We start from the raw sequence: 27,147 nt of genomic DNA on the forward strand, positions 1-27,147 counted from the left end.
AATGAATGGTAACATAAATTGTGTATAACTCACTCACTCACTCTCTCTCTCTCTCTCTCTCTCTCTCTCTCTCTCTCTCTCTCTCTCTCTGACAGACTGTTACACAAAGAGCTCTCTAGCCCTGATCCAGCAAATAAACAGGACAGAGCTAGAAAACACTCGAACTAGTGTTCTGCCAATTAACTACACCCCACCCCAACATAACGACAAAATATTATATGAAACAAACTTTAACTAATGAAAATATAAAACAGGGATGTAGGCCTGATTTGTCAATTATTGGACAAAAATTATGACCCATGACCCCCCCCCCCCTCTCTCTCTCTATGTATTTTATACTAATACATGTGTGTGTGTGTGTGCGTGCGTACGTGTGTGTGTATAACACCCAAAGATAAAGGATATTGACAGAATGGAAGCAGATCAGTAAAACAGGGATGAAGGCCTGATTTGTCAATTATTGGACAAAAATCATGATCCATGCCATCCGATTATTAGTTGACATTGTCGTTAACGTTGCCGGTGCCTTTGTCGTTGGCGATGTTAAAGCATTACATAATTATGATTGCAAATGTTTAAATTTGCATGTGGTAGGGAGCCTATAGTATTTTATGTATGTCGCTTTAGTCAACATTCTCGCCATATGCCAAACATACAGTGATCTTGAACGAAATTGAATTTGTATGTTCTTTCCGGATACTGGCATGTACAACAGAGGGCGCTCGGGGCACGCTTTGTTTCTACAGGCTGGACGGGTTTAATTCATACGGAAATACACAGCAATCCAACAGACGTTGTGTTGACTGGGCGCAGGTAAGTGCTTCTATTGTGTGTCGGTGGCGGGAAGAGAGGGTGGGGGAGGGGCGCTCCATTAAAAGGCGCTTATATAATAGCCTTATTTTAGTGTCGAAATGATTGTTTTAAAAACAGCCAAAGAAGACATTTGTTAATCAGCAATATATGAAGACAATTTTAGAAACAGCAATGTTGGTTAGAAGTAAGACATAACGCCACTGACCATGGATTGCACATCTGGAAGTAGTTGACCCACGACCCAGAGAGAAACCCGAAATCTTATAGTGTCTTAATTCGCCACTGGATAGTAGAGATTCCAGTTCACTTCGGATTTACAAACATTAGTTAGGTGTGAGAAAATAGTGTTTGTCTTATCAGGGTGATACCCTCATTTAACTTCGTACATACCCGACAAAACTTAAAGCGACTCAGTGATCCGTGACTGGTCGCTCTAAGGCCGTGTGCAGGCACGGCCGAATCAAACATTTATTGGTAGTAAATCATAAGACAGAGATGAATTTTAGTTGTAGAATGTAGGAAATTGCATTTCAGGACATCTAGTTTTCAAACGTTTTCGGGAGAGCATGACCCCAATGTTGGCCGAACCCCAAGAAACTTTGCTTTGCACCCTCAATCTCAGTCAGTCAGCCCCCCCCCCCCCCCCATCCCAATGACTACTTGCTTCCGCCGAGCCTGGTATGTTGATTGCCCACTAGCTTGGGAAACAGGATATAAAAGGTCCATAAAGATTAATCGGAAAGAGTAGCGTACGTGGTGATAGTGAATTTTATACCTTATGGTAGATATTGACAGTTGTGTTAATTTGAATATACCGTCAATAATAGTGTTAATTTGATAATATATACGGTAAAAGAATGTCTGGGATAGAATGACTGTATTTTAGATGCTGACATGGTGGGGTTTATACATACAAAAAGATAAATTTCGTGAGATTTATATGGTCGATCGTGTTGTACTCATAGTATAGCTCTATAATCAAACTCCGTTGATGATACAAATTAAGAAAGCGTTGCAAATTAATGCATACCTCCTATTCTTCTAGTGAACTGCAGAAAACATTGCATATTATTATTCAGCCCATAACTGCTTTCTGCTTTTTATATGAAGATATATTCGTACAAGTTATTGGCGTGTTACATAATACCGCCCTGTCAACAACGTACAACACAGTAGGTGACCATGTCACTATATCATATTTTAATTTCGGATTATCGTCGCGGCATATAAAATACAATGCAAATATATCGATTACCTACGTCCCAGAGTCCTATAACTTATAAACGAGTGGCGTCTTCATGTGTTGTGTAGTCGGGGCCGCCACTAGGCAAGTGGAGTGTCACTAAAACTATATAGCAGGTTAAAGGGTTATTTAAAGTCATTTCCAAGTTGACTAGCGAGGACGATCTCGCGAGGACGGTCTCCCCTCTCCCCTTAGGGAGAATAAATTGGTTCCTTCGGGACTTCGACTGTTGTGTGACGTACACAGAGAAACGAGCCACCGTCACCATATAATGGTGACCCACCAGAGGCGGCAGAGGGGATGTCAATGCCGGCGGCTCCACTACCTGTTGCGACCTCGGCTGCGACGTCGCCCCGACCCGTCCTGTCAGCCTAAGAAGCCAGACAAGCCAGCGTCTCAGCCAGCGGTCGCTTACCAACGTGATCGTGGTTGATCCGTCAGCCAGCCCCACGTTATCGTGGTTGATCCGTCAGCCAGCCCCACGTGATCGTGGTTGGTCCGTCAACCAGCCCCACGTGATCGTGGTTGATCCGTCAACCAGCCCCACGTGATCGCGGTTGATCCGTCAGCCAGCCCACGTGATGGTGGTTGATTCGTCAACCAGCCCACGTAATCGTGGTTGACCCGCTGACCAGCCTCACTTGATGGTGGTTTATCCATCAGCCAGCCCCACGTGATCGCGGTTGATCTGCCGACCAGCCCTACGCGATCGTGGTTGATCCGCCAACCAGCCCCATGTGATCGTGGTTGATCCACCTACCAGCCCCACGTGATCGTGGTTGATCCACCTACCAGCCCCACGTGATCGTGGTTGTTTCGCCGACCAGCCCCACGTGATCGTGGTTGCTCCGCCGACCAATCTACTTAAAATTAGAAGTTGAAAACATTCGGGATTATGTCGAGGGTATACGAAATGATTCGGGTGGATTGCGAAATGTGCCGGAAACTAATTGCAATATAAAATTTTATATAAAATTCGTTTCAAGACGAAATAAAACCCGTGATGGTACAGCCATAAAATCTGTTTACACTAGTATACAAGCCAGAGTTTATTACTGCACTTTTCCCCCCTGTTTTTTCAATGTTGAAATAGACCAACAAGTTCGCCTATTGCATAAAATGTCTAGCCCAATATTTTTAGAATTTGTATGCTCCCGAATAACGCTATAAAAGACGAAGTGTAATTGGTCGATATTTAAATTGTTATTTATAGATGAAATGTCACCTGGACATGGGAGTTTACGCAATGCTGTTAGATCTACTGGTAGACCCAGCAGAGCTAATTTTAATCCGATTGCTACGCCGACCATCCCCACGTGATCGTGATTGTTCCGTCGACCATGCTCACGTGATCGTGGTTGCTCCGCCGACCAGTCCCACGTGATCGTGGTTGCTCCGCCGACCAGTCCCACGTGATCATGGTTGTTCCATCGACCATGCCCACGTGATGGTGGTTGCTCCGCCGACCATCCCCACGTGATCGTGGTTGTTCCGCTACGTTGTTAAGCACCTCAGATTATGGAAAGACTATCTTCCCAACAACGACTTCGTCCAAACATATCCAGTCGTTGTTGATGTCAACCTTTCCCACCTTGCCTCCGGACTTAGGCTTTTTCAGACTTTAAAACTTTAGGTCTAACTTCAAAATGCTATGTTTATTTTTGTATATATATATATAAATAGTCCGATACACTTTACTTTGGCAGCCCGTCAAAATTGCTTTAATCACCTGCATTCCTTTCGTCTGAGTAGTTAATGGTACCCCTCTATTTTTTCCAGACCACTGATTGCAGAGACGTTTTTGTTTTAGGCTTTAAGTCGAACTTCGAACTTGGTATTGTGGGCCGAATTAGGAATACCTCTTCCCTATACTCAGTCACTAGCGGTTGGGGCCAGGGTGGTCGTGCCTGAACCGTCATTGGCTATAGGCACAAGAATAGAGTTTATGACAGACCCTTCTAGTTTTGAAATGCTTGTTTTGTCCAATCGGAGAAAGTCCTCTATTATTATGCTCCAATTCCTTTCTACTACCTTTATGTGAGCTGTCAGTTTTTGTTCATATTCTAGTATTTTGCTCTTTATAATACATGACTGTTATTTACAAATTTCTTTCAAATTAAATGCGGATCCAGGATATATATATATATCGCTAAACCCGCCAAAAAACCACACTCCAACCCATACCCATATATAGGGTTGAAAAAAATCATGATTTTGTTTTTTAAATAAAAACAATCTGATTTTAAAAATTTAAATCGGATTTTTTAAATTTAAATCAGATTTATTTGATTTTTTAAATTTTTACTTTAATTTGGAGCTTCTGAATTGAAAGAAAGAAAGAAGTGTTTTATTTAACGACGCACTCAACACATTTTATTTACGGTTATATGGCGTCAGACATATGGTTAAGGACCACACATATTTTTTTAGAGGAAACCCGCTGTCGCCACATAGGCTACTCTTTTACGACAGGCAGCAAGGGATCTTTTATTTGCGCTTCCCACAGGCAGGATAGCACAAACCATGGCCTTTGTTGAACCAGTTATGGATCACTGGTCGGTGCAAGTGGTTTACACCTACCCATTGAGCCTTGCGGAGCACTCACTCAGGGTTTGGAGTCGGTATCTGGATTAAAAATTCCATGCCTCGACTGGGATCCGAACCCAGTACCTACCAGCCTGTAGACCGATGGCCTGCCACGATTCTGAATTGAATACTTGCTCCCTATTAAATACACGATTTGGAAGCTTCACTGCATTCTAAAAGGAAATACTTCGAACATCTAGAAATGAGGCAACAAAATGCATTTTGGGGATTATTGAGTTAATGTTTAAGTACTTGGTGTTTAGCCAGGATGGCTATATAAGGTGATTTGACACGTGAAGTCAGTGACTTCAAGTCACATCTGTTAGATCTGACTCTAGAGCATCCCCAAATTCGTCCAATTTACCACATTGAAGCAGAGTGGCTTCACTTGACACCTTCTATTGTGTTGATCTCCCAGGATCATCCCAACCATAGATTTGGGGGAACTGTCACTGATCAGTATGACTTGTTAGACTACATGGTGTTGAAATCTAATTGCAATTCAATTATAAATACATGTATATGTAAAAATAATTATCTAGCGTAAGTAACAATTGATTTTAAATAACACTTCATGTTTTGTACTGCAAGTTAATTGATAAATCACAAATAAATGCAATAATCATAAAAATCGAATGAAACATAATAAAAAATCAAAAAATCGAAATGCATGATTTTTTTGCAGTGATTTAAATCATGATTTAAATCAAACAACTCTGCCCATATATATATATGGGTTTTTTTTTAGGGGGGGGGGGGGGGAGGTTGAGTACCTAAAGTGGAAAAGGCGCATGGACGAACTAGTAAAAAGGCCATTCGAATGAAAATGTAAATGGAAGTCGTTTGAATATATTTAGGGAGGGACGGATCCCCTAGTACCACCTGGATCCGCCTCTGTGAAAACGCATACTTACCTGCACCTGTTGCAATACGGTGTGATTTTTAATCACGGTCTTCGCGCCCCGCTCCTCTCTGCTCGGAGACTACGTGCTGTCACGCTTGTTGCACGCCGTCAACCCATTACATATTGTATGAGCTCCATTTTTCATTGGTCTAATTCATAACTAGATAACGCACAACGAAAACACTTGTGTTATTAACGGACAATATACTGGAGTATCCTGTTCGTCTGGAAATGTTTTGGGTTTGTTTGTTGTTTGTTTCTTTGTGGGTTGTGGGGAGTATTTATTGATTTTTAAAATATATTGATAATTTGGGAGGTGTGTGTGTGTGTGTTAGACGGTGACTTTATGTAGTTAGAAGCTACCATTATTGGCGTGGTTAGTTTAACAGTAAAACTGTTTTTTAATCGAATAATGTGCATCGAAATAAAACTGTTGTGAAAAGACTGCCGAACGTTCCAGCATGCATGCTAATACTATCACTAACCTTAACCCTAAACTTACGCCTGAATGAACTGAATGCTGGAACGTTCTTAAGTCTTGCCCGATCGCGTGTGACGCAACAGATTTATTTACGCATGTGGTTAGGATACGGCGATTGAAATCACTGGTTTCTATATTTTTAATAATCGCTCGCGTCCGGTTAGGTTACAGCTTTATCAAGGTTGTCAAACGTGGCGCAGGTTGTGAGCCGAGTGGTCTATGCTATGTCCGTCACCATTTTTACACACTTCATTAATAACATATTTTTAAACCTTAATTGAAGTGTCATAGTGTACAGTTCAAAGATTTTTACCTGGTATACATAGTCACTGATATTTAATGAACATTATTTCTTGAAGGGACTGTCCTGAATTTACTGCCATTATAACATATTTGCGACTAACAGACCCGTTATAACGACTAAACATTACATAAATATAGACAATACTTAACACGGGACGCTTTAAGTGGGGTGTGGTGACCTTTCACTGCAATCTCCCCCCCCCCCCCCCCCCCCCCCCATCATTCGCTTCATCCGAATTGGTTTTATTTAGGGGAAGAAGTAACAGCTTGGTTGGCTAGTGTTTCTTGAGGGAGATTACCTTTATATAATCATGTTACCTTGGAGCACTGCCCTCTTTTAGTGTTGGCATTAATACATAGTCATACTTTTATATGTCGGCGGGGAGGTAAAGCGCATGCCAAATGCGCGGACTATCAAGGATCGATCCCCATCGGTGGGCCCATTGGGCTAGTTCTCGTTCCAGCCAGTGCACCATGTATGGTATATCAAAGATCGTGGTGTGTGCTATCCTGTTTGTGGGATAGTGCACATACGATTCCTTCCCAGTAATAAAAACAAAACAAAAAATGTAGCTGGTTTCCTCTCGAAGACCAAAATTACCTAATATTTTATAAATTACATCCAATAGCCGATGATTAATACATCGATTTGCTCTAGTGGTGTCATTAAACCAAAACCAAACCAAAAACCAACTTATTTTCCAGATTTGAACAGATATGGCGGACTCGAATTTAAAGGCTTCGGGATCAGTGGTCAACGGCTCAACTGCTAACAACAGCGTGAAGAACAAGGGACTTTCTGCCGACAAAAAGGAGAAGGCTAAAGAACTAACGGACAAATTCGTCCAGCTGCGAGAGGAGGCGCTCAAGAAGGGGCTGTCTGAGAAAGAGATCCGGGAGAGTTTTCTCCGCCCTAGTAAATCTAGAGACTTGAGAAGGCTGCTCTCTAACAAGACGTTCCAGACTCAGGTGCTAGTGTTGGTCTTGGCCGTCACCGTGGCAGTCAAGTTCGGGCTCAAAGACTTCGTCCATGGGATGATCTACGACTCGAGGTGTCTCATCAGCAATAACATAGTGTTTTCAGAAATTGCGCGGCCCTTGGCAGATTGCGAGGTATGTAGAAACCTGAAGTCTGTGCCCATTGAACGACACATATCGGCGGAGACATTTCTTGAACAGTACGCCTACACCAAAATACCGCTGTTGGTGAAAGATGCCACTACCAACTGGACGGCTATGAGCGTGTTCACCTACGACTTCTTCAAAAAACTGTACACGGAAACTGAAGGAGCGCTGGTCTCCGTGGAGGAGGAATGCCAATTTTTCCCCTACAAGACGGAATTTTCTACTCTAGAGGAAGCATTCAACATGTCGGACGCCAGGGCACGCTACGAACCCGGAGAAGAACCTTGGTATTTTGGCTGGTAAGCAGGAATCCGGGATAAACACACTGTATTTATTTGTTTTCTTATGAAGTAACCCAGTAGCCGATGTGTTCTTTGTGTTGGGGCGTCGTTGAACATTAATCACAGCAGGAGCGTTCTCAAATGGTTACATATATCCTAAGCTACTGGTTCCTATTTAAGTATTAAAAAAACATAGCAAAGCATTTCAGAATTGAGCGGACTAAACTAAACAAAACAAAGGGCACTTTTTAAAAATACAATACGAGTAATTGAACAAGAGTCTGGTGCCTTCAAATGCATAAAGTAAAATCTTTAAAGACCAAACAATTTCTATAGTCGACGTTCCTGCTAGGCTTGAATTTGTTGGATACCCCATACCCTAATTAATTCATATCCTCTCCCATGCTAATTCCCATTCATATGATACTTGATAACGATAGAAAATTGTAAACAGATTGTAAACACTTAAGAGTAGCCTAGACACATTCGTTAGCTATGAAAGCGAGTCATGTTAATGTTTCAGAACGGGCGTGTGTGGAGGTGGCGGTGGTGGGGGGTGTTAGCTCAGTGATATACCATTCGATTAAGTTAATGCCTCTGGCTCGATCTGGGATCGGTCGCCTTCAACAGAAATATTTAACCCCTTCCCACAACTGGTGCACCATAGGCCTAGATATGGGAAAGTGCACTAAATAATGATTTGCTGCTTGTTCGGTAGAAGCAGCCTATGTGGCAGCAATTAAGGCGCTTTCCTCGCCGTCTGTCGACCAGGTGTCACATTAACCATATGTTCTAACAAAATTTAATAGTCGTAGTTTAAGATATTTCTTTTAACCCTCAGGAGCAACTGCCACAAGGAGGTGGCGGACAAATTACGTCAGCACTATCGCAGACCCTACTTCCTGCCCAACGACTCCGAATCCAGCTCCATTGACTGGCTATTCATGGGGGGTCCGGGGATAGGAGCGTTCATACACGTGAGTATTCCACAAAATCATTCTCATCATTCACTCATTTGTTAGTTCACCAGATTGTCATTTAGGTTGAAAGCATACTGGTTGTTCCTACGGATGTTCACCACAATGCAAGTCAAAAGAAATAAAAACAAAAACATTAGTTGGTTGAGATGAACATCTTATAATTGGATGCAACTATCAGTGACACCGAATAAACTTATAGTAGACGAGACATTTAATTCCATTATTTTTATAGTTTGTATAGTTTTAGTTAAATATTTTTCTAAAAATTAAGTAAACCCCATTGATTATAATAGTTATTTTTATTGTAGCTTTATCCTTTTGAAAACTAATTATCAGCAGTCAGCATTATATGTAGGGCAGGACGTAGCACAGTGGTAATGCGTTTGCATGATGCGCGATTGGGCTAGGATCGATCCCCGTCAGTGGTCCAATGGACTGTTTCTTGTTCCACTCAGTGCACCACAACTGGCATATCAAAGGCCGTGACACGTGCTATCCTGCTGTGGGATAGTGCTTGTATAAAAGATCCCTTGCTACTACTGAAAACATGTAGCGGGTTTCCTTTCTAAAACTAGACGTCAAAATTACCAAATGTTTGATATCCAATAGGCGGCGATTAATAAATGAATGTGTTCTAGTGTTCATTACCTGTAAGTAAGTAGTAGTAAAACTATTAATTTCCATTACGTATTTCCTGTATAGCTGGACTCGGTGGGGCGGCCATCTTGGCAGGCTCAGATCTCGGGCGCGAAGACGTGGCAGATGATTCCGAGTCCGGAGTGCGAGTCGGTGTGTCACGAAATAAACATCACCGTCGAAAAGGGAGACATCTGTGAGTACTCGCAACATTGACTTCCCAGTACACTCGGGTCCATTAAAATACCATAAAACTAGCGAGTTGTTTCTAAACGTATCTGTCTACTAGACATCTGCATGGTCCTTAACCATATGTCCGACGCCGATATAACCGTAAATTAAACGTGTTGAGTGCGTCGTTCAATAAAACATTTCCTTCCTTCCTTTCTACTAGACTGTCTAGCGGAATGCAGTATAATATACTGCGTACACTCGGGTCCTTTAGATTCTATTTAACTAACGAGTTGTTTCTGAACCGTATATATTTTGACAATTCTAGAGTATTCTGTATACATCAACCACCTGAGAGTGATTCACACAATACTCTAGAATACTGTGATAGTATGGAACAGTGTTGTAAACATGTCATTTGTCGCATCATTTTTTAATTTTCATCGTTTGAGCTTGAATGGTAAACATTTATATGGTACTGTCAATGCCTTGATTTTGTGGAAGATTAATTATCCCTCTTTTCATTGCCGGTGGTCCTTGCCGGAAGTATGAAGTACCTACGTATTTGGTAGCAATAAAGAGTACCATTACCTAGACATCAGTATCATCAACTATGACACGTGTGCCTCGGCGAAGCATAAATAGCATGCAGTGCAAGCCTTGGGCCAGCCTCTATCTGAACCGCATTCATTTGCAAACAGTTACCTGTACTGGTTATCCTTTGTGATATAAATGTCCTATCCATATGTATAAGACCAAACAACAAGTAGTTGGCATCATTTGGCATCCTATTCCCACAGCTTAAGAAATAGTTGACTGAGATCAGAGATCATCTGTCCCCTACCTTTATCATTCTTTGGACAAGTACAGCTGTCTCCTTTCTGAACGATAACCATACAAAAGACAGATAGAAAGTAGTACCTGGCAGTGAATTAAGGTAGTCCACAATCCTGTCTGTTCAAGAGTTGAAAATGGGAGGAGCAAGATAACTGACCAGGATTATGTATACTACCGTACTCGCATAGCATCAACAATACTGGGTGGAACCGATGGTGGTGGTTGTGTAGAAAGAAGTTGGATATTGTTTCTTAACGAGGACTTTGGTGATCTCCAGTTGACACCTCGCTCATCACAAACACCCTGTGGGTTGCTTGTCATCAGCCATTCCACATTACATAGTGTACATCCCAGTGTTTTATCTCATCGAAATCGGCAAGAATTGTAGCACAGAATAATTATTATCCCTTTGTCGTGTTTGTTTTTATCAATTTGTTAAATGTTACTTGTTATTTCTTAACACAATCATTGTATTTGGTTTTGGTATTTTTAAGTAGTTGAGTCTCAGAAGTGATATTTTCCATGATTCGCATCTTTCTGCATTCGCTTTACACCAAGTTCAATATGTATGTAGCTCGTTGCTTTTGTTTTATTTCTCGAAGTGTTGTTGGGTGCCGCCAAATAATTATGTAAACATGTACATCACTAGTTCACCATCACACTTGTCTTCTTACATAATACGTGAATACATGTACATGTACATCACTAGTTCACCATCACACTCGTCTTCTTACATAATACGTGAATACATGTACATCACTAGTTCACCATCACACTTGTCTTCTTACATAATACGTGAATACATGTACATCACTAGTTCACCATCACACTCGTCTTCTTACATAATACGTGAATACATGTACATCACTAGTTCACCATCACACTTGTCTTCTTACATAATACGTGAATACATGTACATCACTAGTTCACCATCACACTTGTCTTCTTACATAATACGTGAATACATGTACATGTACATCACTAGTTCACCATCACACTCGTCTTCTTACATAATACGTGAATACATGTACATGTACATCACTAGTTCACCATCACACTTGTCTTCTTACATAATACGTGAATACATGTACATGTACATCACTAGTTCACCATCACACTCGTCTTCTTACATAATACGTGAATACATGTACATCACTAGTTCACCATCACACTTGTCTTCTTACATAATACGTGAATACATGTACATCACTAGTTCACCATCACACTTGTCTTCTTACATAATACGTGAATACATGTACATGTACATCACTAGTTCACCATCACACTCGTCTTCTTACATAATACGTGAATACATGTACATCACTAGTTCACCATCACACTTGTCTTCTTACATAATACGTGAATACATGTACATGTACATCACTAGTTCACCATCACACTCGTCTTCTTACATAATACGTGAATACATGTACAGTTCACCATCACACTAGTTTCACATAATACAATCACACTAGTTCACCATCACACTCGTCTTCTTACATAATACGTGAATACATGTACATGTACATCACTAGTTCACCATCACACTCGTCTTCTTACATAATACGTGAATACATGTACATGTACATCACTAGTTCACCATCACACTTGTCTTCTTACATAATACGTGAATACATGTACATGTACATCACTAGTTCACTATCACACTCGTCTTCTTACATAATACGTGAATACATGTACATGTACATCACTAGTTCACCATCACACTCGTCTTCTTACATAATACGTGAATACATGTACATGTACATCACTAGTTCACCATCACACTCGTCTTCTTACATAATACGTGAATACATGTACATCACTAGTTCACCATCACACTCGTCTTCTTACATAATACGTGAATACATGTACATGTACATCACTAGTTCACCATCACACTTGTCCGTGAATACATGTACATGTACATCACTAGTTCACCATCACACTTGTCTTCTTACATAATACGTGAATACATGTACATGTACATCACTAGTTCACCATCACACTCGTCTTCTTACATAATACGTGAATACATGTACATGTACATCACTAGTTCACCATCACACTTGTCATTACATCACTAGTTCATCACACTACATAATACGTGAATACATGTACATGTACATCACTAGTTCACCATCACACTCGTCTTCTTACATAATACGTGAATACATGTACATCACTAGTTCACCATCACACTCGTCTTCTTACATAATACGTGAATACATGTACATGTACATCACTAGTTCACCATCACACTCGTCTTCTTACATAATACGTGAATACATGTACATCACTAGTTCACCATCACACTCGTCTTCTTACATAATACGTGAATACATGTACATCACTAGTTCACCATCACACTCGTCTTCTTACATAATACGTGAATACATGTACATGTACATCACTAGTTCACCATCACACTTGTCTTCTTACATAATACGTGAATACATGTACATGTACATCACTAGTTCACCATCACACTTGTCTTCTTACATAATACGTGAATACATGTACATGTACATCACTAGTTCACCATCACACTTGTCTTCTTACATAATACGTGAATACATGTACATGTACATCACTAGTTCACCATCACACTCGTCTTCTTACATAATACGTGAATACATGTACATCACTAGTTCACCATCACACTCGTCTTCTTACATAATACGTGAATACATGTACATCACTAGTTCACCATCACACTCGTCTTCTTACATAATACGTGAATACATGTACATGTACATCACTAGTTCACCATCACACTTGTCTTCTTACATAATACATGAATACATGTACATGTACATCACTAGTTCACCATCACACTCGTCTTCTTACATAATACGTGAATACATGTACATGTACATCACTAGTTCACCATCACACTCGTCTTCTTACATAATACGTGAATACATGTACATCACTAGTTCACCATCACACTTGTCTTCTTACATAATACGTGAATACATGTACATCACTAGTTCACCATCACACTCGTCTTCTTACATAATACGTGAATACATGTACATGTACATCACTAGTTCACCATCACACTCGTCTTCTTACATAATACGTGAATACATGTACATCACTAGTTCACCATCACACTCGTCTTCTTACATAATACGTGAATACATGTACATGTACATCACTAGTTCACCATCACACTTGTCTTCTTACATAATACGTGAATACATGTACATGTACATCACTAGTTCACCATCACACTCGTCTTCTTACATAATACGTGAATACATGTACATGTACATCACTAGTTCACCATCACACTTGTCTTCTTACATAATACGTGAATACATGTACATCACTAGTTCACCATCACACTCGTCTTCTTACATAATACGTGAATACATGTACATGTACATCACTAGTTCACCATCACACTTGTCTTCTTACATAATACGTGAATACATGTACATGTACATCACTAGTTCACCATCACACTCGTCTTCTTACATAATACGTGAATACATGTACATCACTAGTTCACCATCACACTCGTCTTCTTACATAATACGTGAATACATGTACATGTACATCACTAGTTCACCATCACACTCGTCTTCTTACATAATACGTGAATACATGTACATCACTAGTTCACCATCACACTCGTCTTATTACATAATACGTGAATACATGTACATGTACATCACTAGTTCACCATCACACTTGTCTTCTTACATAATACGTGAATACATGTACATCACTAGTTCACCATCACACTTGTCTTCTTACATAATACGTGAATACATGTACATGTACATCACTAGTTCACCATCACACTTGTCTTCTTACATAATACGTGAATACATGTACATCACTAGTTCACCATCACACTCGTCTTCTTACATAATACGTGAATACATGTACATGTACATCACTAGTTCACCATCACTCGTCTTCTTACATAATACGTGAATACATGTACATCACTAGTTCACCATCACACTCGTCTTCTTACATAATACGTGAATACATGTACATGTACATCACTAGTTCACCATCACACTTGTCTTCTTACATAATACGTGAATACATGTACATGTACATCACTAGTTCACCATCACACTTGTCTTCTTACATAATACGTGAATACATGTACATGTACATCACTAGTTCACCATCACACTCGTCTTCTTACATAATACGTGAATACATGTACATCACTAGTTCACCATCACACTCGTCTTCTTACATAATACGTGAATACATGTACATGTACATCACTAGTTCACCATCACACTTGTCTTCTTACATAATACGTGAATACATGTACATGTACATCACTAGTTCACCATCACACTTGTCTTCTTACATAATACGTGAATACATGTACATGTACATCACTAGTTCACCATCACACTCGTCTTCTTACATAATACGTGAATACATGTACATCACTAGTTCACCATCACACTTGTCTTCTTACATAATACGTGAATACATGTACATCACTAGTTCACCATCACACTCGTCTTCTTACATAATACGTGAATACATGTGCATGTACATCACTAGTTCACCATCACACTTGTCTTCTTACATAATACGTGAATACATGTACATGTACATCACTAGTTCACCATCACACTTGTCTTCTTACATAATACGTGAATACATGTACATCACTAGTTCACCATCACACTCGTCTTCTTACATAATACGTGAATACATGTACATCACTAGTTCACCATCACACTCGTCTTCTTACATAATACGTGAATACATGTACATCACTAGTTCACCATCACACTTGTCTTCTTACATAATACGTGAATACATGTTTATCACCACTCATTCAACAGTTAAGAGTGAGAGCTTTTGAATATTTCTCATCTCTATATAAAAAAAACTCATGTTTTGATCATCATTTTGACAATTTAAGACAATAACACTGTAATAGTAACTGGTAACACTTTTTAAGGAATCTTTCCCCATTTCCTGTGTTCAAGTGGACCATATTTAGGAGATGCATGTGGCCATTCCTCCAGTGTGTCGATTGTAGTGCTTCATTGTTTACTACGTTATCAAGTGTATCTTCTGCCTCATTCCATGCATGTGGAAATCGAAAAGAAAATGTTTTATATACCAGATAAGTCATGCCTGTAGTACTTTAAATACAGATCTATATCGTTGTAGTCTTCCTATGGATCCCTCATGTAATTGTGGACTTTGAAAACACTCATCATCATTTCTTTGAATGTCAATTTTATAACCAACAAAAAACAAAACAAACAAAAAACAAAGAACACCACAAAGAAGAATGCATTGTTAAAATTTATGAAACTACATGTACTATTAGATCATTGATAAATTCCCACATGAATTATGACAATCATTGACTATTTCCCGATAAAACTATCAAAATGCATGTATACCTTTAACACAAGTCTAGGTATTATGTTTCTTCGTGACCATGTTTGATTAAGTCTGTATAATAATGTTAAGATGCCATATCTGATCATTTTTCTAAATATATTTCTGACAGCCATTTTGGGTTATTTCCTATCTGATTATAATCGATCTGCTACAACACTATGGGAATAAATAGACAAGATAAAAACATTAAGAGGATTTATATTTGGTGAAACCATTAACATTTTTCATCATTTTGGCGGCCTTTTTTAATGATAAGCAATATATGGTGGCCATAATACAGTTTGAAAATGATTTGATCGAATTGACTATTCGTGGGTGGAAAATTACAAGGTTCTGTGTGCACAAAACCTCATTTTGAGAAATCGCCACTTGAAGTTTGGAGCTGCCATACCCGAGTCATAGAGAGGTCTTTGCAATAGTTTTAATATAACAACTGTGTCTGAAAATACCATATTCCAGGACCGTTTACTATGTAGATAATTTTTATCAAATAGGATGTATAACTCATTTATGGAAAAATTGCAGATAGAACCTTGTAATTCTTAGGCCACGTATTCTTAAATTAATATAAATCGATACACAAATTTAAAAAATAGACCAAATATTTACATATATGAGTGAGTTTCCGTCCTGACCCCCTAAGATTAAAAAAAAAAACATTGCGCCATCGGATTCCTTGGAACACATTCAATTAGAATAGAATTAACTTCAAACATAAAGTGAACAATTTCCTAAAGAGACCAACTTTGAAGCTAAGTGGAAAACATTGCGTCATTATCAGAGGGGCACTGCGTCATTATCACAGAGGGGCACCCTATTTAACAGCGACCTACACATTTCCAGTAACAGGTTGTCGTCCTAGGTTGTGATCCTAGATATATGTAGATGGGACTTTTAGTGGTAAGAAAAATCCAAACCTATACGTAGCTCCCTACCTTTTATTTTAGAACGACCATAAAAATTGCGCCGAATTTCCTTCATCAAAATGAGCACCCATTTCCCTTTTGGCTTAATCCTACGGGACATTCCAAATTACATAGCACCATACCACCCTCCGCCTGTTACCGGCTACAGTCGGACTGCTGGTGCTCCCTTGCACCTGCCAGTGCAGGCGGTCCCCACTCCTCCCACCCCCACCCTTTCCTGTCCTAGACGGAAGAGCCGGTCGAGACCGGCAGTTGTGCCCAGGATAGGCGTGCGATACAACAGCTTAATCTGAATGTGCACGTTAAACAGTTTGGTCTTGGTCATAGTGGAAAGCCTTTTACAGCACGCCGCAGCCAGTTTTCGAAAAAGAAACCCCAAGGTTTTGCACCATTGGTAGATGGTAGGGCGTATGAAATGACTATGGTACGAAATTAGTAAATACGTACGAAATGACCATGGTACAAAATGACTACGGAACGAAACGATCAAATTGGGTATGAATTGAAAGATATGAAATGACCATAGTGCGAATTAATTAGCAACCACAAGGTTGCCAGAATTTTATACGGGGACTGGGAAACCCACTACTGGGGGGGGGGGGGGGGGGGGGGGGAGGGACACTATGTATGTATGTATGTATGTTTGATTTTATAAAATATAACCGTAAAAAAGAGGAAAAAAGGTGTGATTGGTGGGGAGGGGCATTGATCCCGTGCCCTTTCCATCCCCGGCTACGCCACTGCTAGCAACCGTTCCGACGTTTGGTACAACCGGGTGAAACACTGATGTCATGGTGTAAATCTTCGAAATTGTTCAAATAGATCGGTAGGTTTAATACGTTTGCTTGTCTGCAAATCTTTTGCACAGTTTGGGTTGAAAAACGATGCAAGTTTATTTGGAAGTGGTCCTCATGGTCGGCTCAAGAGATGAAAATAGTTTTGGATTATGTGTATTAATGTCATCAAATCGGTTGGTCGTATTTGTGAAGTGTTAAATAAATGACCGTTTACTTTTCAGTTGTGTTCGATTCTAACGAGTGGTACCACGCCACCTTCGTAGAACCCGGGGAGCTGAGCATCACCATCGGATCGGAGTACGATTAGCTGACCTCCACGGACAACTCGGAGTTACGCTAGGATCAGACTACCAACTGTCACGACCAAGTTGGCCAACTCGACGGTTGCGTTGTAATTTCCTCAACTGCCAACTTACGATGGGTGCGCTCAGATTAACAACTAATTGGTTGTAGAAGTCGTATACGACAAACATCGGGTTGTAAGAGCGCTCAGACTAGCAACTACACAGTCGTAGAAGTATTAAGAGCAGAAAGTTGGACAACTTTGTGCTGTTAGTTGGTAGTCTGACTCTAGCATAAAATAAATTTAAAACATTATGTTGCCAGAAATCCGCAAATTAATTCTTTTAAAAACAACCAAATAAATATGTAATAACAAAACAACCCCCAAAACCCCCCATGAAATAACAAACAATCCCTAATGTTTATACTGATGGTATACTTTTTAGTTTCATATTTATTAGCTTGCAAATTTCTGTCTCAAGTAGCCGCTGACTACAAATGTGTGGCGGGATTGGGGAGGGCTGCTGGACATATTTTTCCTTGCACCCAGGCGTACAGATATCAATTCCATGAAGCACTTACTATATATACTTGTACCTACTTAGGAAAATAATTTTCACGGTCTAAAACACTGTGCTTGGGTGTTTGCGAATTGTTTTCCTTCCGTAATTTATTTGTTGTTTTGTTTAGTTTTTAACTTGTAAAACCTATGGTATTTACAAAATAAACTTGTTGCATAACCTTGTGTAAAACAGTCATTGTTAGAGATAACGGTATTGCCGTATGTCATTCGAGTAGTATCTTACTTCAGTTCGTCCTGTTAAATGTTGTTTTATTACTTGTATTATAATACAGTTGCAGTAATCACTTGGACATATTTTAGTTGTTAACCAGCTTTGGGAACGTTATTCTTTTGTTACCAATTATTTCAGTTATTGTGTTGTATTTTATTTCTTCCTCGTTACGTTTGTTAAGTGTGTTGTTCTGTTAATGAAATAAACCATTCTGTTTGGTCGTAAGTGGTCTTTTATGTAGTTTGTTAGAAATACGCATACAAATGTAAAACAAAATACACGCACCACTGCTTGTCTTCCACAACTGACGTAGCGCGGGGGGGGGGGGGGGCGGAATTTGAGGCGAATTCCACTAAATCGCACTTCTAGTTTTCCCTATCACCGTTTATATTTTCTTGACGCCCCATAAGACTGTCATAGACAGTAGGCGTATGGGTACCCCCCCCCCCCCCCCCCCCCCCAATATACAATCCTAGCTATGTCGGGTTATTTGCTATCCTGTCTGTGAGCTACTGAATGTCAAACATTTGGTAATTCTGACGCGTAGTAATCAGAGGAAATCCGTTATATTTTTCCAAGGGATCTTTTATATGCACCTTGCCACAGACAGGAAAGCACATACCACGGCCTTTGACCAGTTGTGGTGCACTGGTTTCAACAAGAAATAGCTCAATGGGCACCAACGGTCATCTATCCTAGACCAACCGCGCATCATTTTCATTTCAACTTATTTTTGTGCTTTATATCCAATTAAGGTTTAAACACGCTGTCCTGGGTACACACGGCTATCTGGGCTGTCTGTCCACGACAGTGAGTTAGTCGTTAGGAAAGCACATACCACGGCCTTTGACCAGCTGTCAGTTTATTGTATCCACCGAGGTGGGTCGATCCTGCGATGCAAGCACCTCAAGCGAGCACTCAACCGACCGAGTTAAGATGGATATAAAAGATCCCTTGCTACTAATGGAAAAATGTAGCGGGTTCCTCCCTGATGTGTTCTAGTGGTATCATTAAACAAAACCAACTTTTTCCTCTTTAATGCTAGGCACAGATTGTTGAGTGTCACGACAAAGTTGGCCAACACGACGGTTGCGTTGTAATTCCCCAACTCGCGACTTAGACGGGTGCGCTCAGATTAACAACTAATAGTCCCAGGCTAACAGTTTTGATAACTTGAACCCTTCTCTTATACCTTTTAAACCATTTGTTATTTCAAGTTTATCATCTCAGAAGTTACCAAATGTTGGTCTGCTCTGTGAAATCCATTGCGAATTTTATATAGGGCACATATTTCATGGGCACCCTAGAACTTTCTAAAACTTGTTTTTATAAAATGTTTCGAAGTGGTTTTATGGAAAGTTGTGTCACAAATGATGCAAAATAACGCAATATAATGTTTTAAAGTAGATATACCATGAGGAAATTAGCTTGTGTCTTGTAACGACGTAGATAAAAAGCAAAATATAGGTATTACGTTTCCGGCGACGTCGGCAACGGTGTCGTTTACATTTAGCTCGAATATTAAATTTACGTTAACTAGCTCTATTTCTCAAAAACTAAGTCCTATATCAGTGCAACTTGGTTTATAGCTGTGCCTATGTATGTTTAAAAGATTATTTCAAAGTGTTCTTTTTTTAGCATTTAGCTCTGTTAAATTTTCTAATTTATATCCAGTTTTCGCATTTTTGCCAGCTGTGTACAAGTTTTTAAGTCGTAGATCAATGAAACTTGATTTATAGTTATATATCTCTTCATTTGAAGGCTTTTAAAGCATTTGAAATAAATTAAATTTATTAAAATTGAAAAGTTATTAATTTGCCTTTTAACATGCATTGGGATCAACATTTCTAGATGCAACTATGGGCGACATGGAATCAATTTTAATGTTAGCGAGACATTTAATTCCGAGGAATTCTAGTATTTATAGACTCAAATGTAACATGTGTTCAAGAAACATGTGTCATGTATGTTATCAAGAGTGGGACAAATAGTACATTTCCGAAAAAAATTATATGAAAATGATGCAACTGCATAGAGACTTTTGTATTGATCAGCTGTTATTGTTATTATATACACATGTTCGTGCTTTTCTTTTCCGGTGTTCATATATTTCTATCATTGTTTGAATCGTCACCTATATAGTCGTTCAAGCAGCCATTCTATAGATTACCATATTTGTAAAATAAGGGAGGGAGGGGGGGGGGGGGGGGGGGGGGGGGGGGGGAGGGTATTTTTACCTGAATGCTTGAATCTGGATAAAAATATTTAGGCCTATTCATATTTGCATAACTACCAAACAGGCTTTCAAATGAATCACTTTGCATTTTACATGGATTACAACTAATATGAGAAGAATGATGAAAATACATGTACTGGGTGAAACGTTTTCGTGCCAACTCATTTTGCCCGAATGTCTCCATCGATTTGTCCAGTTGAAAAGCGCTCGTTAATGCACGGTCTGTTTCGGATCGATCCCCGTCGGTGGGTCCATTGGGCTATTTCTCGTTCCAGCCAGTGCACCATAAATGAATGAATGAATGTTTAACGACACCCCAGTACGAAAAATACATCGGCTATTGGGTGTCAAACTGTGGTAAATGCAAAACCAGTGCACCACGACTGATATATCAAAGGCCGTGGTATGTGCCATCCTGTCTATGGAATGGTGCACATAAAAGATCCCTTGCTACCAATAGAAAAATGTAGCGGGTTTCCTCTCTAAGACTATATATATGTCAAAATTACCAAATGTTTGACGTATCCAATAGTCGATGATTAATAAATCAATGGTCTTTAGTGATGGTGTTAAACAAAACAAACTAATTCTTCCATAGGTTTTGCCATAATGCGAAGATTTTCTCTATCACTGGGGTGGGGGAGGGTGACCCCGATTCCCCCTCGTCGCTGGCTGTTCTCCACAAAAGTGCTGAACAGCATGTCACATGATTAGCACGCGAGCATGACGGAACACATTTCATTCCCTGCCTTCACACATTTATTATAGGAGCAATCGGTTTCATTCCCTGCCTTCACACATTTATTATAGCAGCAATCGGTGTTTCATTCCCTGCCTTCACACATTTATTATAGCAGCAATCGGTGTTTCATTCCCTGCCTTCACACATTTATTATAGCAGCAATCGGTGTTTCATTCCCTGCCTTCACACATTTATTATAGCAGCAATCGGTGTTTCATTCCCTGCCTTCACACATTTATTATAGCAGCAATCGGTGTTTCAATCAAATTGGTTGAGTGAGGTAAATCTGATATAAAAAGAGTGAACAAGCTTGCTTTTGATTACTTATTTGAGGTAGTTACCTAGCCACGGTTACTTGGTCACCTTAAAAGGCACGACGCCATGGTTCACAACTAGTGAGTATAATATTGTTCCAAGCAAAATACCTGTTTGTTCGAGTATCCACACCACTCATTTGTGCAGTAGGTATTAGGTGTACCCACTCTTTTCGACGTGTATGAATCACTTTATCATATAATATGTTTGGTTGTGGGAAATCTGAGCCATCACTCGAGGAGCCATTATTCAAGACTAAAACTGCAATGATAACGAGTTGTGGGTACAACCCATTTTAGGTCAAGTTAATTATAACCGATATCGCTTTATGGCAGGTAATTATGAATCGAAAATGTGTACACTATATTATGATCTTCCATGCGTTGCTGAACACTGAACGTATTAATTTCACACTTGCAGTCATACATAAATGTATCCATGCATGTTAAGAGCTGTAGGCCTACTGGTAAATGATTAGAAGCACAGTTCTTTGAGACCTGTTCTTTAAGACCTGTTAGTTGGGCACTGTGGTACCTACTAAAGACATCAATGTTGGTAGCCTGCAATACCAGATCACAGATACAGAGAATTAAACAACGAGGGTTAAAAATAGCATTAAAATGTTTTTAATGTAAAGCCGATGATTAATAAATGAATGTGATCTAGTGGTGTTCTCAAAATAAACTAACTTTTTAGGGAGAGTATTTTGGCGAAAAAAGAACGGAGAAAAAAGAAAACCTATAATTTCAAAAGACATGCAAGCTTTAAAATGGCGGATATTTTTTTGCAGGAACACCGTTACAATTTTATAACACCTGTCACTTAATCGATAAATTTTATAACACCTGTCACTTAATCGATAAATCATGGACCGCGTTGCAATCGACACTTCGTATATATTTGATCGTCACTGAAAACCCCAAATGATGGATTCAGAACAAAACACATAGGTTCCAGGGGCGGATCCACATCTCATTGAGCGGAGTGTGTGTGTGTGTGGGTGTGGGTGTGTGTGTGTATGTGTGTGTGTGTGTGTCTCTCTCTCTCTCTCTCTCTCTCTCTCTCTGTGTGTGTGTGTGTGTGTGTGTGTGTGTGTGTGTAGCGGGTTTCCTCTGCTGACTACGTGTCCAATAACCGCTAAACAAAACACACTTTTTGTCTTAGACTCTTTATGAACATCGAACCTGAGACTTACGTTTCTGACAAACGTCTGTGTGGCGGCAGCGGGTTTTCTCTATTCCGTAAAATGTCGGCCTCGGTGGCGTCGTGGTTAGGCCATCGGTCTACAGGCTGGTAGGTACCGGGTTCGGATCCCAGTCGAGGCATGGGATTTTTAATCCAGATACCGACTCCAAACCCTGAGTGAGTGCTCCACAAGGCTCAATGGGTAGGCGTAAACCACTTGCACCGACCAGTGATCCATAACTGGTTCAACAAAGGCCATGGTTTGTGCTTTCCTGCCTGTGGGAAGCGCAAATAAAAGATCCCTTGCTGCTAATCGGAAAGAGTAGCCGATGTAGTGGCGACAGCGGGTTTCCTCTCAAAATCTGTGTGGTCCTTAACCATATGTCTGACGCCATGTAACCGTAAATAAAATGTGTTGAGTGCGTCGTTAAATAAAACATTTCTTTCTTTCGTTCTATTCCGAAAAACTGTCAAATAATCATGTTACCTACCAATAGCCGTGATTCAAAAGCTACATCCTCTCTCTCTCTCTCTCTCTCGCTCTCTCTCTCTCTCTCTCTCTCTCTCTCTCTCCCTCTCTCTCTCTCTCTCTCTCTCTCTCTCTCTCTCTCTCTCTCTCTCTCTCTCTCTCTGTGTGTGTGTGTGTGGTGTGTGTGTGTGTGTGTGTGTGTGTGTGTGTGTGTGTGTGTGTGTGTGTGTGTGTGTGTGTGTGTTGGACTGTTACAGTGTATAGGAAATATAAATTATCGTATGATGTTTACCTGTAGGGCTACTGCGCACTGTCATCAGTGTTGTCAACTGGCTGCAACAGCTTTGTGCTAGCGTCAGCTTCAACACTGTGCTCGCTGATAACATCGGTTAGGGATTGGCCATTCAATCCAGTTCAATTCAATTAAGTTTAATACAACATAATGAGCATACAAACAGTATCAAGTATAGATTTAGGTAAACTTTATGTAATATTTTTTTCTTAAAAACAAAAATGGCTCGAAAAAAACATTTCTCAAATATGTGATCTAGTTAATAACCGTGGAGAATTCATTACATAAACTGAATTTAATTATATTTATGACTTAAATGTGTCTTTTTAGAATAGCAGGGAGTCATTAATTCGCTCAGGGTATACCCTAAAAAGCCCACTCTAAAATTAGTAAGATAGATACAAACATGTATAATTTTTAGTAAGAAAAGTCTTAGCGGTCACTGTATCATTAATTAGTTGAAAATGTATAATCGAATATATATTTTTTAATCCTCTCCTCTCCAGCAACAGATGTAATATATAGTAATTCAATAGAACATCTACTTCCCATAGTATCACAGAGCATTAATAAACTACAATACAATGGATATATAGGAAACTAATCACGTGTATACAATTGTTATCAATCTGAACATATTTACTCTAACAATACTCTTTATGTATTATATATATACTCTTCAAAAAAAGAAACGCAAAAGGGTACAAATGGGTTATAACTCGGATTTTATGTTTCCTACCGTTTCATGCTTTGTGAATATAAGGTCATTGCATGTCCCAAACACATTCACACGGTTACATTCGATAAAACGCAGCTACTGTACAATAAAGTTCCAAAATGTGAATATTCGCAAAAACGCAGCCACGTGCAAACCATGTCACCACTGCACGTGCGTTGTCTGCACGTGCAACATGAACACCGACAGTATAAAAGTGCAGGGTGTTCGCTTGCCTGGCCTCTGTATCTGGCCGACAGTTGACAATCCAGGACATGCCACGTCTCAGTGAACCGCAGAGAAACAATGCCATCGGCCGACTAGACGCAGGCGAATCCAGAACGGCCGTTGCCAGGGCATTCCATGTGTCCCCAAGCACCATCTCCAGACTGTGGGACCGTTACCAGCAACATGGATCAACACGTGACCTCCCTAGATCCGGTCGACCACGGGTCACTACCCCCGGGCAGGACCGCTACATCCGGGTACGCCACCTTCGGGAACGATTGACTACTGCCACCTCCACAGCCGCAGCAATACCAGGTTTGCGCAGGATATCCGACCAGACCGTACGGAACCGCCTACGTGAGGTAGGAATTCGTGCCAGACGTCCAGTTCGAGGTGTCATCTTAACCACCACAACACCGTCGACTCCGACTGCAGTGGTGCCAGATTCATCGACAATGGCCTCAACTGCGATGGAGACAGGTGTGGTTCAGTGACGAGTCCCGATTTCTGCTCCGACGTCATGATGGAAGATGTCGCGTGTATAGGCGTCGTGGTGAACGTTATGCGGCAAACTGCGTGCAGGAAGTGGACAGATTCGGCGGGGGTAGTGTCATGGTGTGGGTAGCCATCTCACACACTGGCAGAACTGACCTGGTCCACGTGCAGGGCAACCTGAATGCACAGGGCTACATTGACCAGATCCTCCGGCCACACATCGTTCCAGTTATGGCCAACGCCAACGCAGTGTTCCAACATGACAACGCCAGGCCTCACACAGCACGTCTCACAACGGCTTTCCTACAGAACAACAACATTAATGTCCTTCCTTGGCCATCGGTATCACCGGATTTGAACCCAATTGAGCATCTATGGGACGCGTTGGACCGACGCCTCCGACAGCGACAACCACAGCCCCAGACCCTGCCCGAGCTGGCAGCAGCCTTGCAGGCCGAGTGGGCCACCATCCCCCGGGACGTCATCCGTACTCTGGTTGCTTCAATGGGCAGGCGGTGCCAGGCAGTTGTCAACACACGCGGAGGCCACACCCGGTATTGACTCCAGATGACCTTGACCTTGGTGGTGTGTCCTATCACTTACTCACAATGGACTAGAGTGAATTGTGAACAATCCTGCAACATTTGGTAATTATCGGACTCACCATTCAATAATTAAATCAATTCTCCAAATGTTACGACAATGTGGTTTTGCGTTTCTTCTTTTGAAGAGTATATATATAATGTTATTTATGTTCAACATTATTTGTAAGATAGTGATTCAGTGTCCCATCCCTGACATTATCAACATTTCTGAGCCAATAAAAAAAATTATGTATATTTTGGAAGCAAATGTTATGTTGTCGCCAAGTTTCATGTCAGTACTAACAGGAAGGAAGGAAGGAAATGTTTTATTTAACGACGCACTCAACACATTTTATTTACGATTATATGGCGTCAGACATATGGTTAAGGACCACACAGATATAGAGAGAAAACCCGCTGTCGCCACTTCACGGGCTACTCTTTTCGATTAGCAACAAGGGATCTTTTACATGCACCATCCCACAGACAGGATAACACATACCACGGTCTTTGATATACCAGTCGTGGTGCACTGGCTGGAGGACGTTAACAGACGCTACATATAACCTAAGCTGATTTACATATGGTTATTGTGTTAAATTATAGATGGTTCCGTTATAGTCACCACATTGCAACACAACCATCATAAGCGTACGAGACAGGGCTGGAGTAAAACCTCAAATTCGAGCAAAAATGATACAGATATTCGGGGAAAGTGTGCTAACCTGAGACCTTTTTACTATGTATTTCCATCATTCTACCTTCACAATTAGTGGTAATACATGTAAAAATGCGTAGTGATTCGTTTGTAACCCTATATAGCTGTTTGGCAGTAATGCTAATATGACTAAATGTTGTCCAGATTCTGGCAGACAAAAGCCAGCCTGCGCCCCCCCCCCCCCCCCCCCCTACAAAAATAGGAGCCCGTACGCCTATATCCACTGAAGGTAAGAAGATGCACAGCACACAAGACACCAATGTGGCATCATGTGCTCATTCAGAAGCCGACACAAGACTACCGTTACATGCTCTCCATTGTGCACATACTGACCATACTGATTAGATCGGCTGACGCTGATGTTGTGGTCCTTTCTTTTGCCTATGTTCAAACTATCTCTTGATAAATCATGCATTGTTTATGGCATGAAGAAACACAATAGAATGATATCAACTCATAACACTGTAGCCAGACTAGGAGAACTAAAGGAAAGAAGAGGTGTAGCGGTCTTACACCAACCCATTGAGTCGTTAGAACTCGCTCTAAGTAGGAGCCGGTACCGGGCTGCGAACCCTGTACCTACCAGTCGTATGTCCA

The 27,147-nt window shown here is 40.5% G+C and overlaps 1 protein-coding gene across 2 annotated transcripts; it reads left to right on the forward strand.

Moving 5' to 3' along the window:
• Nucleotides 1-696: 696 nt before the first annotated feature.
• LOC121378465 (bifunctional arginine demethylase and lysyl-hydroxylase PSR-like) lies at nucleotides 697-18,796 on the forward strand. 2 transcript variants are annotated; one of them, XM_041506641.1, is made up of 5 exons: nucleotides 697-813; nucleotides 7,036-7,754; nucleotides 8,578-8,713; nucleotides 9,419-9,548; nucleotides 17,717-18,796. In XM_041506641.1, exons 2-5 carry the CDS (start codon nucleotides 7,048-7,050, stop codon nucleotides 17,800-17,802), a joined length of 1,059 nt encoding a protein of 352 aa, XP_041362575.1. In that variant the 5' UTR covers nucleotides 697-813; nucleotides 7,036-7,047; the 3' UTR covers nucleotides 17,803-18,796. The 2 variants fall into 2 exon arrangements, with proteins under 2 accessions (XP_041362575.1, XP_041362574.1); XM_041506640.1 differs by lacking the exon at nucleotides 697-813 and adding an exon at nucleotides 5,637-5,786.
• The last annotated feature ends 8,351 nt before the right edge of the window (nucleotides 18,797-27,147 follow it).

The sequence above is a fragment of the Gigantopelta aegis genome, chromosome 8 (genome assembly GCF_016097555.1).
Source record: "Gigantopelta aegis isolate Gae_Host chromosome 8, Gae_host_genome, whole genome shotgun sequence".
Classification (NCBI taxonomy): domain Eukaryota; kingdom Metazoa; phylum Mollusca; class Gastropoda; order Neomphalida; family Peltospiridae; genus Gigantopelta; species Gigantopelta aegis.

Excerpts from the sequence above, each read along its gene's own strand:
- LOC121378465 (XM_041506641.1), top strand. The coding sequence starts at position 7,048 with ATGGCGGACTCGAATTTAAAGGCTTCGGGATCAGTGGTCAACGGCTCA. Across the intron at positions 8,714-9,418 it reads GGATAGGAGCGTTCATACAC|CTGGACTCGGTGGGGCGGCC; the intron begins GTGAGTATTCCA and ends TTTCCTGTATAG. Across the intron at positions 9,549-17,716 it reads CGTCGAAAAGGGAGACATCT|TTGTGTTCGATTCTAACGAG; the intron begins GTGAGTACTCGC and ends TTTACTTTTCAG.